We start from the raw sequence: 17465 nt of genomic DNA, 5'->3' as shown, positions 1-17465 counted from the left end.
CTTCTCACAAGGTTCTTGGGGAGGCCAACCTTATTCTGTCTTTCACGATAGGACATCTTCCCATGCCAAGCTACCAGTAAGTGGTCTGGTGTCATTGAACCACAAAGCAGTACAGCATAAGGCCCAGGTTTATGACCAGCTTCTGACAGGATCCACTCTCGATCACTCGGTGTGATTCGGAGAAGACTGATATCTCTCATGGCAACCTGGAGGAACGAGGAGGGGAACCTATTAGCACTCTCCCTGGAAAGCTGTGTGTGCTGCTCACATGTCCCCTCCTGCAGGCTGGCAAAGTAGCACTCTCTCAGGGAAGCTGTGTGTCTCTCTCACACACATCCCCCCCCCCTTTCTCCTGCAGGCAGAAAAAGAAGCAGTGTCTCCAGGAGGCCACGTGTGCTGGACCTGGTATGTGTTGGACACAGCAGGAAGCTGCCCTCTAATGCTACCCCCCATTCCTGCCTGCAGGCTCCTAGCCTGCCAAGTCTCTTACCAGGCCAGCCTGCCTTCAGACCAAGTGCATCCCGATGCTCCACTGAGACATCTGGGAGCCTGCTGTAAAGTGCCTGCTTTAAAGCAAACACTTGGCCTTGCACAGAACACTTCTCCATTGTCTTTACAAGGGCTTTCAGTGTACACTAAGATATTGGAGTTAAGCTTCACACAATGTAAGTTTTAATTGAAGCTGGGCCAGCAGCCACCTTGATGTGTCCTCAGTCTCTTACAGCACCTGCCTAACTGGAGAGATGTTCCACAAGCAAATGGGACTGTATGAATTCCCTCATGTAGAAGATCTGGACCGAGCTCCAGGACTAGATTGCGGAGTGTCAGGAGAGGAGAGCCGCAAGAGAGCAGCTTGTGAAACAGTATGAGATGTTTTTTGCTTCCCTGACTGCTGTCATGGAGTGTGTGGCATCCTGTCTTGAACGGGCCACTTCCCAGAACCCCAACAGCCCCAATGACACCCCCGGTCCTCCCATCCCATGTCTTCCGACCCCTGGAGTCCCAAGGGCTGCTGGGGCCTCAGGACAGAGGAAGGGAACTCAAGGGAAGCTGTACTCTTCAGGGCCTCTGGAGTCAGAAGGTGGTCTCATGGTGGTCAGGGACCAAGATGGGGATGTGTGTTCCACCTATGGCCCCACTGTAATTAGGGAAGCCCACCACAGCAAAGCCATCCCCTATGTTGTTCACATGTCCCAGAGTCGCAGCCCTACATAGCAGAATGTTATTGCCTTGGATATTTGTATGACAACAGCCTCCACTGTAGTTTTCCCTACTCTGAACTTATTCCCAGCTGACAGCTGTCTGGCTTGGCAAGCTTCCACAGAATAACTTCCATGTGCTTCTCCCCGGTCAGAGCTGGTCTTATTTTAGTATTCTGGAGCCTGAGCACAGGGGAAAGCCATTCACACAGTTTCAGGAATGTGGCCTTGCACATTGAAAGTTCTGCAGCCACTGCTGATCATTCCATTGAAACACAATGCGGTCCCGCCAGTCTGAGCTTGTCTCATAGTGTCAGAACCGGCATTGCACTGTGTCCAGAGGATTGACTGGAAAGTGTACTATCATGAGCACCAGACCTTGTCTGAGCAGGGCCTCAATGCCACTCCAAGCTTCATACTCATCCTCTTCCTGGCGGAGAGCCATATAGACACTCTCAAAGTACAGCACCGTGAGGTGCACTGCAACACACCTGAGCATGACAATGCTTTCATGCCAATCGTGCTCCAGACTCGCAGTGCTATGGCATCTGTGTGGGCAACCAGGGCACTAAAAGACACGAGCACACTTTGTCTCCTTTATCTTGTGTGAGGGGGAGAGAGTAGACTAGTACCTTATGGGATGTAGCTGACATGAGCCCCTCTAATCACCTGCTGTGGAGTTTTGGACCAAGCAGGTACTGGAAGCACAATCCAGACAGCCAGGCTACCCATGGTACCTCGCTTTCTGAGTTGATGGTAGGTTCTCTAATGGGATGTGCTGCTTCAGATTACATGCATTTCTTCCTCTTAGTGAAGACACGGATCATCATGGAGTTCTCAAATTTGGGTGCTCCGAAATCAACCATGTTCAGTTTGACCTCTCGTAGTGTAGACGTGCCCTCTGTGTCTACAGGTGTTGATATTTAGTAGTACTGTATTAGTAGATGCAAATATTTAATAGTTCTGATGTTCATTTTCTAGATAAAAAGTGCACTTATTTCGCAAAGAACTTCAAACCTAGGCATAACTTAAAGGAAATTATGTTTGTTTTTCATTAAACTTCAAGCGTGTATTCAACATTATTCAAGACACCAAATTCCCTGGTTTGGGACTGGTCAGGTTCTGAGGGTGCCAGATCAGGGAGGTACAACCCAGAGTATCTAGCCTCAAATCGAAAACATAGAAAATACATGTGTTTTATGATTAGTGATTACCTTTTTTATAATTAATATTCACATTTAGGGGGAATCACACGAGAAGTGAGAGTTAAATTTTGATTTTGTTTTGATTATTGTTAATTATAAATACATTACTATATTAAATATTCTAGCTTCATTTTCTGAGCATTTAATACAGTCATCTAAAGTATACAGTGTTAATCCACCAGTTACTAATGAGCTTCCTATGTAATTTTGATTTTCTTTCTTATTTAGTGCCAAATTCTAGAACTTTTACTCACATCAGTAGGATTTTCCTGTGAGATTACATACTGTTTAGCATGAATAAGGGTTACAGAACTGGCCTTCAGGACTCTTCTGGATTTTATTTTCCTTAAATTGCTTCTTAAAAAAATCTTATCACTTGCTTCTTCTTCGAGTGGTCCCCGTGGGTGCTCCACTCAAGGTGTCGGGTCCTGACCCGGCGCCGCTAGTCGGAGATTTCCAGAGCCGTAGCTGGGCCGGACCGCGCATGACTGAGAACAGCACGCGGCATTCGCGCCTTTGCAACGGTCCGGCCCCCCCTCGTCAGTTCCTCTCAACCGCCTGTGGTTGCTGGCGGAGCGCCGTTTATCTCCTCAGAGAGAAGCGGTTCTTAAATTTCTCTCTTTTTTTTTTTTAATTATAGACAGTTTGAATTCTAGTATAGTTAGTTAGTAGTTCAGTTGTTAGTTTAAAAAAAAAAGAAAAAGTTTAGTTTACTTGTATATAGTTAAGTTGTTAACATCATGCCCGGCTCACCCGGGTTTAAACGGTATGCGCAATGTAAGGAAGCGATGCTGGCGTCTGACGGGCATGCGACCTGTATCAGATGCCTAGGAGAATCGCACGTACCACAGAAATGCGCCCATTGCGCGAAATTGACACCTAGAGCACGCAGGGAGCGAGACATGAGATTGAAACTCCCGTTGTGCGATAAGGCTTTACAGCCTTCTAATGACCAGGTGTCAGAACCTACCGCAGGGCAGAAAAGGAGATCGCGATCGCCCGCGGTGATGGGGTCAGAGAAAGAGAGTGTCTCTGTCACGCTCTCTTCCAGGCACTTCATTGTCCCGGATCAGTCAGGGACACAAGCCGGCTACGTCCGGAATGATGGGGCACCAAGAAACGCCACACCGGGCACTCTCGGTGATGCCCGCACCTCTGAGCCGATTGTCATTGGCACTGGCTCTGAACGCCTCTAAGCGTTCGGCTCACCGAGAGCAATCGGCACCGCCAGAGGTGCTTGAACTGGGTCTGACTGCGCAGCCGTAATCTACAGCGGCACCGCAAGCGGTGCCGATAGATCATAGCAAGCCGGCACCGCAGTCGGCGCCGGAGTTGGCAATGAGTGACGGGCCCGAGGAGGAGCATGAGCGGGCCCGACAGCGGGGCGTCCTGCAGCGCACCGAGTCGGCACCGGGAAATCGCTTGCGCTTAACAGCCTCAGCAGACAGGGAGCTGCCCGCGGCCCCGCATGCAAGCCTGGCCCAACAGCATGATACCACAATGCACAGGACGGAGGGTCAATCCCCTCTCCTCTCCCCACAAGGGAGGGAAGATGCCAGTGTAGCTAAGGTCCCTACGAAGGCTGTTAGAAAGTCAATGCCAAGACACTCCATTTCACCAACACCAAAATTTTCACCTGAACCTTCGCTTTCACCGTGTCATTCAGCGAGGGTCAGAGATTACCCAACGTCTCACGATCACGCAATGCGTTCTCTGCGATGGAGATCAAGATCTCGTCACTCTGGCCATTGCGACAGGTATCCCTATTGTCATCGGGGATCATCATATCGGTCTCGCTCACCTAGCTACTCTCCTCCAAGATCTTCTCATAGGAGGTATGCTAGCAGATACTCCTCGCAACGATCGTCCCCGGAGCACATTAGTTACAGGAGCCACCGTTCATCCTATGAACACGGTAGATCTCAGTCCCATTCCCATCTGTGCTGCTGTCAAGCCCCTTGTGCATCACAACCATCACCTCCTATCCAGGAATGTCGGACAGTGAGACCTCTGCCAGAGACCCCCTTGGCCCCAGCTCACCTGATGACTCTACTCCTGATGACACGAGGGAATTTCAAGATCTTTTTAGGAGAGTGGCCCAGTCTCAGGACGTCCAGCTATCAGATGTCCAGACGAAACAATTCAAACTCTGGAGAAATTTACATCCTAAACAACAATCTAAGGTCGCTCTCCCTATGGATGAGGCAATCCTCCAGTCAGCAGCAGAAATTTGGCATACCCCAGCTTCGACAACCCCGGCTTCGACAGCTCCAACTTCGAAACCGGCAGAGAAACATTATTTTGTGTCATCTAAAGACTCAGAATTCCTCTTTACCCACCCTCAGCCAAACTCCTTGGTCATTGATGCAGCTCTCCAAAGGTCTAAGAACCCACAGCTGAAAAATGTAGGGGCAGATAAGGAGGCAAAAAAATTGGATATATTTGGCCACAAAGTATACTCATCGGCCACGTTGCTCCTTCGCATAGCGAATTATGCAGCCCTATTGGCGAACCATAGTTTTGATAGTATCGCGAAGCTTACAGAGCTGGTCCAAAGATCTTTGGATGCCAATAAAGAGCTGTTACGGACGATCCTCAAGGAAGGCTATGCGTGTTCAAAAGCTAATCTCCAGATAGCTATGGATATGGCGGACACAGCGGCTCAAGGAGTAGCAACAGCAGTGTCTATGAGACGCTCATCCTGGCTCGCCACAGTGGCGGTACCCAAGGAGCTACACTCCAAGGTTGAGGACCTTCCTTTTGACAGGGTAAAATTATTTGCAGAGAAGACAGATGAGGTACTTCATACTGGCAAAGATTCAAGAACAACACTCCGTACTCTGGGAATGTATGTACCACCATTCCGCCATCGTCGTTATTTCCCGTATCAAAGACGGTACGATTACCAGCCTTGGAGACAACAAAATCGACCATTCGACCAGTCCCGACCTAGACAGCGGCCTCAGCGAAGGCGTCCACCGCTGCCTAGAGTATCGGGCACGTCCACCTCAAAACAGCAAGTTTGACTCTCTTATCGAGGGCAAGTGAATGCTACCAATCGTTGTTGTGCACACAAGTCCCATTTTCCACCATCGCTTACGTCCCTACTATCACCAATGGGTCAAAATAACATCAGACAAATGGGTACTGGAAGTCATAAAGATCGGCTTCACCATTCCTTTCACTTCCATTCCCCCCACCACCCCACCTTCCCCATCCCTTTTCAGGGACCCATCTCACGAAAACCTCCTGCGACAGGAAGCTCATCGTCTCCTCACTATCGGGGCGATAGAGAGGGTCCCAGATCAGTTCAAGGGAAGAGGGTTTTATTCGAGATACTCCCTAACGGAAAAGAAAATGGGGCTGGAGACCCATTCTCGATCTATGCCGTCTAAATTGTTATCTCTGCAGGCAGCGCTTCAAAATGGTGACCCTGAGTTCCATAATCCCGTCCCTCGATTACAACGATTGGTTCGCTGCCCTCGATTTACAAGATGCGTATTTTCACATCACAATTCATCCTGCTCACAGACGTTTTCTGCGATTTGTGATAAGCCACGATCATTTTCAGTATCGGGTTCTACCATTCGGTCTTGCTTCAGAACCCAGAGCTTTCTCGAAAACCCTGGCTGTCGTAGCAGCTCATCTGCATCGGCTACAGGTGATAGTATACCCACACCTGGACGATTGCTTAATAAAGGGTTCCACGGAGCAAGAGCCGTCGTGGATGGTGGCGACGGTCGAACAAACATTCGAATCCCTCGGTCTCCTCCTGAACAAGCAAAAATCAACACTTACTCCTACGCAATCCATAAAGTTTATAGGGGTAAACCTCGATTCACGCACGGAGAGAGCATACTTACCTCAGGAAAGATTTCAAGCGATCAGAGACCTCGTTACCATACTCACCGGGAATGTGAGTGTTTCGGTTCACAATTGCCTTAGTCTCCTGGGTCACATGGCGGCTGCCACCATTGTAGTTCCTCATGCGCGGCTTCACCTGAGGAACCTCCAACACTGGCTGTCCACGGTTTATGTTCTCATGAGGCACGACATTCACAAGGTAGTATGGCTACCTTCACATGTTCAGAGATCTCTGCATTGGTGGACGAAGGCGCAAAATCTTCTGCTGGGAGTTCCATTCCACCAACAACAACCATCGGTACAGATAACATCAGATGCCTCACTCATCGGCTGGGGTGCCCACATGGGCAACGAACGAACCCAGGGCAAATGGTCTCTCAGCGAGAGGCGTCTGCACATCAATTGATTGGAGCTCTGGGCAATTTTCTATGCATGCAAACATTTTCTCCCGCATATCAAAGGTCTTACAGTAAGGATACTGATGGACAATGTAGCAGCGATGTATTATGTGAACAGGCAGGGAGGAGCACGATCACGCTCCCTATGCGCCGAAGCAGTGCGGTGTTGGAATTGGTGCATACAGAACAACGTAACCATAATAGCATCGTACTTACCTGGCACCGCCAATGTAATTGCGGATTCCCTCAGCAGACGTTTTTCCACTGACCACGAGTGGGAAATCAGGGCAGATGTAGTTCGTGCGATATTTCGCAGATGGGGTATGCCCCTCGTCAATCTCTTCGCAACGTCCAACAACAAGAAGTGTCGCCTATATTGCTCCAGAGCAGGGCTCGGCAAGGGCTCCCTCGGCGATGCGCTTCTGGTCAGATGGAAGAAGGCACTTCTGTATGCTTTTCCCCCGACGGCCCTCATCTCCAGAACACTGTAAAAAATCAGAGCAGAAGCGGCGACTGTCATTTTGCTAGCACCAGCATGGCCCAGGCAAGCCTGGTATCCATTTTTACACAAAATGTCGATTCAGCCACCATACCCCCTTCCTCTCCACCAGGATCTTCTTTCTCAGGAACAAGGCTCGCTGTTACACCCCAGACTTCAGGCATTACATCTGACGGCGTGGCTCCTCAGTGGTTAAAAGGAGACGAAAACCTGTGCTCTGAACAGGTCAAAGCAATACTTCTACATAGCAAGAAAGAGTCTACGCGGAACACTTACCTTGTGAAGTGGCAGAGATTTTCTCAGTGGTGCCTTCAGAATAACATACAGCCTCTCTCATCTCCTCTGCATCACGTTTTGGATTACATCCTTTATCTACGAAATTCGGGGTTTGCATTATCATCTTTAAAGGTGCACTTAGCAGCTATTAGTGCCTTCCACCATCCAGTAGAGGGTTCCTCGCTCTTCTCTCATATAATTACAGAGAGGTTCTTAAAGGGGCTCATGAATTTATACCCACCATGAAGGGCGCCTCCCCCTTCTTGGAATCTCGATTTAGTGTTGGATACCATTATGTACCCACCCTTTGAACCTCTAGCGTCGGTTTCTTTACATATGCTAACCATGAAAACGGTCTTTCTACTCGCAATTACATCAGCGAGAAGGGTGAGTGAACTGGGGGCGTTGATGGCAAGCCCTCCTTTTACAGTTTTTTCCAAAGACACGGTAATGCTACGATTACACCCGGACTTTATTCCCAAAGTCTGTTCTTCCTTTCACATTAACGAGCCTATTGTCCCCTCAGCTTTTTACCCCAAGACTCACTCCTCAAGTAAGGACGCTCTTTTCCACACCCTCAATGTCCGACGTGCACTTTCTTTCTATATAGACAGAACCCGCCAATGGTGGCGCACGGACAGGCTGTTCGTATCTACGACACAGAGATCCAAGGGCAAAGCGCTTTCCACTCAGCGCATTGCAAAACTAATTACTCTTTGTATTACAAATTGCCATTCGATTCAGAACAAACCTCTTCCTTCTTTACCTCGGGCTCACTCTACGCGAGCAGTAGCAACCTCCACAGCTTTTGCAAGGGGAGTTTCCCTTGCGGATATCTGCCGTGCTACTACCTGGGTTTCTAGTGTAACTTTTGCACGTCATTATGCCATAACTAGGAGGTGGGCTTCAGATGCCATGGTGGCCTCTACGGTTCTATCCACGGTAGAAAATAACTGACCCAGAGTGCATTCTGGGTTACTGCTTTGTAGTCACCTTGAGTGGAGCACCCACGGGGACCACTCGAAGAAGAAGAGGTTACTCACCTTGTGTAGTAACGATGGTTCTTCGAGATGTGTCCCCGTGGGTGCTCCACGCCCTACCCTCCTCCCCGCTCCAGGTCGTTCTGCTTTATCTTTCAGAGACCGAGCAGTGAGAGGAACTGACTGGGGGGGCGGGGGGGGGCGGACCGTTGCAAAGGCGCGAACGCCGCACACTGTTCTCAGGCATGCGCGGTCCGGCCTGGCTACAGCTCTGGAAATCTCTGACTAGCGGCGCCGGCTCGGGACCCGACACCTTGAGTGGAGCACCCATGGGGACACATCTCGAAAAACCATCGTTACTACACAAGGTGAGTAACCTCTTCTTTCCAATGTTAGGAACTCTCACAACCTTTTCAGTAATAAAGGGCCCAGTCTCCCCAGTTGTCTAGGTTGACTTAAACTGAAGTTCCATGGAACGTAGGCTTGCATGGTTGGATTCAAAGTTCTTCTGCACATTTCCCAAGTAGTAAATAATAGTTTCAAGTTTTAAACATTTTTTTCATTTTGTTTCTCAAAGTACATGGTGAAACGAAATAGATAATGTGATATCAAGATTTTTATCATTACTTGTGATGTCATTGCAAACTCAGACTAATAATAGTAATATTGTCGCAGTCACACTTTGTTACATATACATGAGGCTGTACAGTTGTGCCAAGTTTAAATTTGGCCATATTTTCTTGTCTGCGCGGTCTGCATGCAGGATTTTTTGTTTGTGTTCTCAACATATTGTTTTTTAAGATGCATTTTTAGAAAGGGATTTTGAAAATTTGATCCACAATATTCTGAATATGTCCCTTGTTAGAAGCTGAAAAAAGATTGGAAAATTCCCGAATATTTTGTGCTGAATTATTGTACATAAATTATATTGTCTGCATGAAACTTGCTCACAAAAAAGGGTGATCTAAATTGCATTTCAGTAGAGGGCTTTGGCAAAGCTTTCCTGCAGTCAATGTTATTAATAAAGGAACAGTTTCTCTATAACATTGCATTTACTTTGACCTCTGAAACAAATAACTATGTGGCATTTATTTTGATACATCATACAGTATTAAAATGGTCTTAACCTGAACATTTAGAGAGAATTCACTTTAATCCTGGAGACCTGAGTAGCTAAAGAAAAGAATCCACAATGCTAGTACAATGCTAGTAATGTAAGAAAAATCTTTCACAGTTGGAAAATTACAGGCTGTGTGGAGGTGTTGAAATGCCTCCTGCTCCAAATTCTGAATTGGCAGTGAGCCAGTCACTGTGAGTAGTTCTCATTTAAAGGAGAAGGCTCTTTTTTTTTCTTTATGATTCTTATTCACAAAGATGATTGTATTTTGGTGATTAAGATGTACAGTTACATTCAATTTTGCTGAATTTCAGAAAGCAAATCACTGTCCTTTAGCCTGGTAATACCATTTGTTTTCTAAGATTTAGCTGAGATTGTACAAGTAATGTGTTTAGCTTGTGAGTCTTTGAAGGAGTGTTAAAGAAATCACTTACACACAAGATGAACATTAGGCACATTGTTGTTGCTGTAAATAAAATAATGAAATGATTGAATCCTTACAAACAAACAGTCAAACCATGCTCATGACAAAGTAACTAATAATTTAATATAAATCCATTCATAGTAACTGAGTTCATAACATCTCTCATTCTCTGCTAAGAAACACATTTTAAAAAGAGGTTCAAAAATTTGTCCAGGAAACTTTGTAAAACTGTGCTTAAATTGACTCTTTTTAAATGTTCTGTTCTCTAATCTGGTTCATCCTAGTTTTTAATGGTTTAAAAAAATTGATATCACTGCGAGCTGTTGAAACTGCTGAATGTTGCAGATAGTTTTTTAAAACCTGTATACACTAGTGCATCTGACAAACTTAATGAGCTCTCCTGTCTCATGCTGGAGCATTATGTATTTTTAAATAATGCGATAAGTTGTCAAAAAATGGGCCATAATATTTTTAAGAATACCATCCTAATTTCAGGTAGGGAAGTAACCTTGCTGTCATAAGAGTAGGGGGCTGCCAAATTATCTAAAAAAATTAATCACACTCAATTGCAGTGTTGAACAATAAAAGAATACCATTTATTTAAATATTTTAGGATGTTTTCTACATTTTCAAATATATTTATTTCAGTTACAATACAGAATATGAAATGTACAGTGTTTACTTTATTTTGATTATAGTTATTGCACTATTGCACTGTAAAAGTGAAAAAATAGTACTTTTCAGTTCACCTTATACAAATACAGTAGTGCAAATCTTTTTCTTGAAAGTTGAATTTACAAATGTAAAATTATGTACAAAAAATTACACTAAAAACAACAATGTAAAACTTCAGATAATGCTGCCTGCCTCTTGTTTATAATGCTGTCTGAACATGAGAGCCGGCATTCACATGGCTTTGTTATAGCCAGAGTTGCAAGATATTTATTTGCCAGATGCACTAAAGATTCATATGTCCCTTCATGCTTCAACTACCATTCCAGAGGACATAGGTCCATGCTGATGACAAGTTCTGTTCAATAATTATCCAAAGCCGAACAGACCGACTGAAACAAGTTAATTTTCGTCATGTGAGTCGAATGCCACCAGTAGGGTTACCAGGTGAGTTTAAAAAAATACCAGACGAGGGACTGGAAGGGAGGCGGGTGGGGGCGGCCAGTGGGGAGCAGGTCGGGGGGCAGTGGGGCTGGCTGGGGGAGATCGGGCGGGGGAACCGGCTGGCGGGAAGCAGGGCTGGCGGGGGCAGTGGGGCTGGCTGGGAGAATTGGGGGGGTCGCCGGGGGAGATCAGGCGGGGGAACCAGCCGGCGGGAAGCAGAGCTGGTGGAGGACGGGGAGGTTGGGTGCAGCAGGGCTGGCCAGGGGAGATCGGAAAGAGGAGGGGAGAAACGGCTGCCAGAAGCGGGGCTGGCTGGGGAAGATTAGGAGAAGTGAGGGAGAACCGGCTGGTCGGGAGGGTGTTGGGCGGTGCGGGGGGGGGGGGAGGGGGAAGTGGAGGAGGGGAAGGAGTGAATCGGCTGGCGGGGAGCAGGATTGACCCGGCATGTGCAGATCCCAGGGTGCTGCCTGTCCTACGCATGGTCCCGGCGAAGCACTAATGAGTCTGGGTGTGGCTCCACAACGTGCTGAAACAGCATTCAGGAGCACATACAGGACTTCCCCTCCTCTCCAAGGTGTCACACACAATGAGAGGCTCCCAGTGCCAATTGCGCCCTGCCTTCCAGCCACTTCCCCCCCTGCCCCTGCCACGCTTCTCTTAGGCGCCCAGCCGGAAAACCAGAAAATACCGGACATTGCACATGTCCAGTATTTTCTGAATATTTTTACTGGACTGAGGCCCCAAAAACCAGACTGTCCGGTTGAATACTGGACACTTGGCAACCTTAGCCACCAGCAGAAGGTTGAATTTCTTTTTTCATAGTTTGGGTTCTTTAGTTTCCTGATTGGAGTGTTGCTATTTTAAGACTTTTGAAAGCATGCTCCACACCTTTTTCCTTCTCAGATTTTGGTAGGAATTTCAGATTCTTAAAACTTAGGTCGAGTGCTGCAGGTATTTTTAGAAAGCTCACATTGGTACCTTTGTGTTTTGTCAGTTCTGCCATGAAAGTGTTCTTAAAATGAACAACATATTCTAGGTCATTTTCCGAGACTTCTATAACATGAAATATGGCATAATGCAAGTAAAATAGAGCAGGAGCCACACAATTCTCCCCTAGGGAGTTCAGTCACAAATAATTATTGAGTTTCATTTTAAAAAACACCATCAGCATGGAAGTTTGTCCTCTGGAATGGTGACCAAACCATGAAGGGGCATATGAATTCTAGCATATCTGGGAATTCCATGGTAAATACCTTACAACTCTGGATATAAAAGGGCCATGCAAATGCCTTTTCTCACTTTCCGGTAACACTGTACACAAGAAGTGGGTGGCATTATCTCCTGGAAATGATAACTTGTTTGTCTTTGCAATTGGCTGAATAAGCTATAGGACTGCGTGGACTTGTAGGCTCTAAAGTTTTACGTTGTTTTTTGAGTGCAATTATGTAACAACACCATCATCCCAAATGTGTAAGTTACACTTTCATGATAAAAAGATTGCATTCTGTGTTGTATATATTTGAAAACCTAGAAAAATCCAAAAATATGTAATCCATTGCAATTCATATACTATTGCTCAACAGTGTGATTAATAACAATTAATTTTTAATTGCAATTATTTTTTGAGTTAATCACATGAGATAACTGAATAATCAATAGTCCTACTTAATAGATGTATTTACAAAAAACAAAATATTGATGTACTTTTTAATTTGGATGTTATTGTAAGCTATAGTTGTATTCTTGGTATAATCACGCTCTATATTCTTCAGATAAGATAAAAAGAAAGAGGGAATGAGTCAGGATGAGAAAAGGAGAAGAGTTGGATAGCTATCATGTAAAATCTTTATCATGTATGGTATTTTTGTATTCCTTATTTATCCAATATTTCTTTGAGAGTTTGGACTAATTTGGATCCAAAAATAGATCCAAAACAGTTTCTAGATATCACTAAAACTGTTATCCTGAAGATTGTCAACCTTTAATTTGATAACATTTTGATTTTCTACTCTGTGCTAATGTTGTGGAATTCCAGTTTACTTTGTATTTCACTGTGGTATTCTGAAAGATCAGAAGATGAGCAAAATGTATACAACTAAATAATGTAAAGTAAAGTTTTAAATTACAATCAACATTTCTATGCTTGCTGCTGTGAGAGAAAGTGATATAATCGAGTCAAGTCAAGCCCACTTTAATGCGGCTCAGCAAAATAATAAGAGCAACTGCATACTGCTTTACATACTCAAAGTGCAGCAGTACACATCAATTTACACCAAAGCCTTTGAGCTAAACAGATAAGTATTATTGTACCCATTTAACAGATGGGGAAAGTGAAGTGGAGAGGTTAAAGCAATGACCCAGCTGCAGTTTACTGATCTGGATTTAAGACCAGACAGCAAATATTTGTTAGGGATGGGATTAGAATTCAGGATTTGCTGGATCTCAGCTGTCACTATTGATTTGGGTCTTCAGTATTGCCCTTTCAGATCAAATGTAAGAGTCCCCTGACACCTTCCTATACATGAGATCAAAGAGAGCAAACCCAGTAGATTCTTGGGGTATACTTTATAGATCAGTGGTCCCCAACCATTTGAGGTTGTCAGGCACCAGGGGGCGTGGCCGTTCGCCCGCCGGGCGCCAAGGGGCGGGGACACTTGCGCGCCCGGGGGCGGCCCCCCCATAGCCGCGCGCCCGGGGGCGGGGCCCCCCCCATGCCACACGCCCGGGGCCGGTGCCCCCTCCAAGGGCTGCGCGCCCGGGGCCGGTGCCCCCACCCTCAAGTGCCGCACGCCCGGGGCCAGCGCTCCTCCCGCTAGCGCCGCGCGCCCGGGGTCGGCACTCCCCCCCCCCCCGCCCCGCAAGCGCCGCGCGCCTGTGGCCGGCGCTTCCCCCCCCCCCCCCCCCGCTACAAGCGCCACGCGCCCGGGGCCGGTGCTCACCGTGCGCCATGTGCCCAGGGCCAGGCCAGCCCCGAGCACCTGGCGGGCGCATGCAACCGTTGGGGACCACGGTTATAGATGAACAATAAATATAGGAAGAACATATTCTAATTCCCAGGGGTGGATTTATAAGGAAACATAGGATGCCCTGGTACAGGGGACTACAATGAGATTGGGGCCCCAGGACTGGGCAATTCAGCACCAGGTTCGGCACACATACCCTGTGGAGGGTTTGGCTGCTCTATGAGAGAGCTAATTGCACTTCAAAGAGAGCTGTTGGGGGACAGATGAGCAGGAGAACTTTTTATTAAAAGTTTCTTTTCTATGCTCAGATTCTGTGCTTGTAAGTGGGAAGCATTGCCTCTGAGAGGTGCCCAGGGATATTGTGTGAATTTTCCAGGTTACTGGGTGGGGTCTTGAGCCAGTTCTGTGTTGGATGGGTGGACAGGAACCCCTAGATATTGAACCTGGCCTTGGCTACTGTTGGTGCTACCTGGCAGAAGGGTTACATACATACGTGGATTGTCTTGATTATCATTGCTATGCCTCTTATTAAGTTGTTATAGATCAGTGTAATGGATAGGAGGAGTATTGGCCAGCACCCGATGACTGAGGGGGTTAAACTCAGGTAGCTAGCAAGGGTATTGGCAAGGGACCAGAAGAACCAATTGAGACAGTGTTGAAATTTGAATTGGATATAGATACCTTGCCTGCTTTCTTTGTATTGGAGAGTTAAACCAGGAAAGACATTTAAACCCAGGCAGGACTACCATGCCTCCAAGAAATTTGGGGCATGGAAGTGGACTGAACCAAGAGAGGATCGTATATAAAGGGAAAAAGTGAATCTAGTTGTGATCAGGGTCCTTTCTTTATTTTGTGGTTTGTTTTGAACTGCTCTGTGTGAATCTATGCCTCTCCTCCTCATTTACTGTCTAGGAATTGTTCCCAGAGATTTTCTCTGATTTGTTTTCCTGAGTTGCTTTGTAACATCTAGCAACCAAATATGCTTTATCAAGTATATCTTTTCTTTTGTAATAAAAATAACTTTTTTAAGGTGATGATTTGATTCTTGTGTCCTGGAGAGTGACAGGGCTACGTGTGTGTGTTTGCCTACCTGAGACTGGGCGGTCAGCTACCAGGGACTGCAGCTTGATTTTTCTCTCTTCTTTTTATCAAGCTCTTTGGAGGCAAAAGAGCTTGAGGTACCCCTGGGGAGAATTTAAGTGTTTGCCCATGGTTTTAGGAATAAAATCACTTGATGGTGGCAGCTACCCCTCCCCAAAGTCAGTCAATCTGTGACTCTGGGGAAGTTTTTGTAACCAGAGCCTATAGAGGCAAGGTATATTTAAAGTCTTTGCGGGCCCCCACCTTCTGCATTCAGAATGCCAGAGTGAGGAATAGCCCTGACGATCATACACGGATTGACCGGGCTGCTAGTGTCACAAATGTATTTGAATTGCTGCGCGCTAACAAATTAATTCTGGTGGTCAGCTAATACCTTCTTGAATGTTTCTACTGAGGCACCATGCTGTTTACTATGTACAGGGGAAAAACAAAAAAACCCTTTCCTATAACATATTCCAGTATTTTGATGAAGACATTCTGGATCTCACTGAATGTAACCACAATAGTTACTTTTGTTTCCGGTTAATATAGAAACTTTTGCAAGGTAGATATCTTTTTTTTTTTTTTAAAGCGATGTAGTATTCATTTAAGAGAGTAGAGTTTGACTGGATTATTTTTCTGTAGCTTAATATAACAACAAATTTATGTTCGTTCCTCTGAAAAACTTAAATGTTGACAACTGAAATTAGAAATTATAGGGGACCTCTTAAAGACCTTTTCATCTTTAACTGATGCAGTAATAGTTTGACATTTAACTTCCATAATCTATGGAACATTTGGTGCCACTTAGAAACAAAACTTTAAATTCATGCACAAACAAACAGATCATTATGTTTGCTAAAAGTTGCTTATCTAATACAGCCTATATTTTAAATAAAGAAATTTATACCCTTATCAGAATGATCATGTGGAGAGGGTATAGCATATAGATTTTTTTTTTTTAGGTACTAACGATGGTATAAATTACTTTTTTAAAATTATTTTTTCATATTATGGATTAAATCATAATGCATTGCAAACTAATTGTGGTGATGCCCCCAAAGAAACTGCTTATGTGCTTCGTGTGCTTATGTATGATTGGACTTTTTAGCCATATAAAACAAATTTTGATTTGTTCAGCATAACAGGGTATAAAACTTTGAAGCAGCAATGGTAGTTTGTTACAGCTTTTAATTTGGTGGCCGTCATTAGATGTTTCTTGTTCTTTCTCAGATGGGAGATTCCAGCATTTTAGGAGTATCAATAACTCATGCCCTTGCTTGATACATCTTGTAGTTCCACTCCACACCTTTCACTGTTTCTTTACCCCACTCTCCACTCTTGCATCTCCTGTAATTTTTTTCCCCTTGCCACCTGTGTTTGTCTCATAATGGAATGTCTTGCAGTTGGAAAAGTTACATGTATAATCTAACCTTGTTTTCTTTATGGTGTTGACATTTGTTCAGTCCTTGGTGATAATATGCAAATGAATATATTTTAAACACGGAATGATAAATTTCTTTTATAATATACAAGTTATATTTTAGTTTCTATTCTTAATATTTTCCACCATTCTTACTTTCCAATCTTCACAATCTCTGCTGCTATCCTTCCTGCTTATCTACAACATATTAAGAAAGGATCATATTATTTCAGCTATCCTACTAAGATCCATTGTCCTTTTTAAGAAAGCTGCTAGCTTGAGGTCAGCTCAAAATGTAACATTTAAAATGTACATATTTTTGTAAGGTCTTATCAAGATATCCACCGAAAAAGTATGACTGTGCAGACTGAAGTCAAAAGTACATACTGTCTTGATAGCATACTGAGGTTGTATAATGGTGAAAAGATAAAACAGCACTTTAAGAGTTATATCTTAATGTTTAATATTATAATATTACAGTATATCTATAGTAAAGATATCGTCTGTGTGCTTTATCGTCTGCATGTTGTTATGCTTAACACGACACTCAAAGAAATCTCCATTAAGGTGGGGCATTGAGTCTCCAGTTTAAAATAATTTTTCTTTTAAATATTTTGTTTTTAATGTATATGCTTAGAATATTTGATATTAGAAATAGCATATTTATGATTTTTTATGTTTATCATGGAAGTTTTTTTTTATATATGAGTTGGTATATGAATAGTAATTATACTCGCTATGGAAGCTGTGATCCTCAGAACAGTTTTTCATATAATGCTGAAAATGTGTGTGTTTTCTTGTAAGTTCTGGTCAAGACATCCAAGGAACAAGTGTGGTTGCAAATCTTCCTGTCCTGATGAGACAGAATCCGGCAGAGACACTTCGGCGGGTTTTGCCAAAAATCAGAGTAAGTTACTAGAT

General features: G+C 44.8%; 1 protein-coding gene across 2 annotated transcripts in view; it reads left to right on the top strand.

Annotated features, from left to right (window-relative positions):
- The window catches only part of PPP4R4 (protein phosphatase 4 regulatory subunit 4), a 151191-nt gene that overhangs the window by 31766 nt on the left and 101960 nt on the right, over nt 1-17465 (top strand). The window contains exon 3 of one of the 2 annotated variants that reach the window (XM_006133679.4): nt 17349-17451. The exons of the other annotated variant lie outside the window; for it this stretch is intronic. Within the exon in view, the coding sequence (XP_006133741.2) occupies nt 17349-17451 (103 nt within the window). The remainder of the gene's footprint in view (nt 1-17348; nt 17452-17465) is intronic. 2 annotated transcript variants of the gene reach the window in all.

This window comes from Pelodiscus sinensis, chromosome 4, assembly GCF_049634645.1.
Source record: "Pelodiscus sinensis isolate JC-2024 chromosome 4, ASM4963464v1, whole genome shotgun sequence".
Classification (NCBI taxonomy): Eukaryota; Metazoa; Chordata; order Testudines; family Trionychidae; genus Pelodiscus; species Pelodiscus sinensis.
The sequence above is the reverse complement of the archived record's forward strand: the minus strand, read 5'-3'. Positions and strand labels throughout refer to the sequence as shown.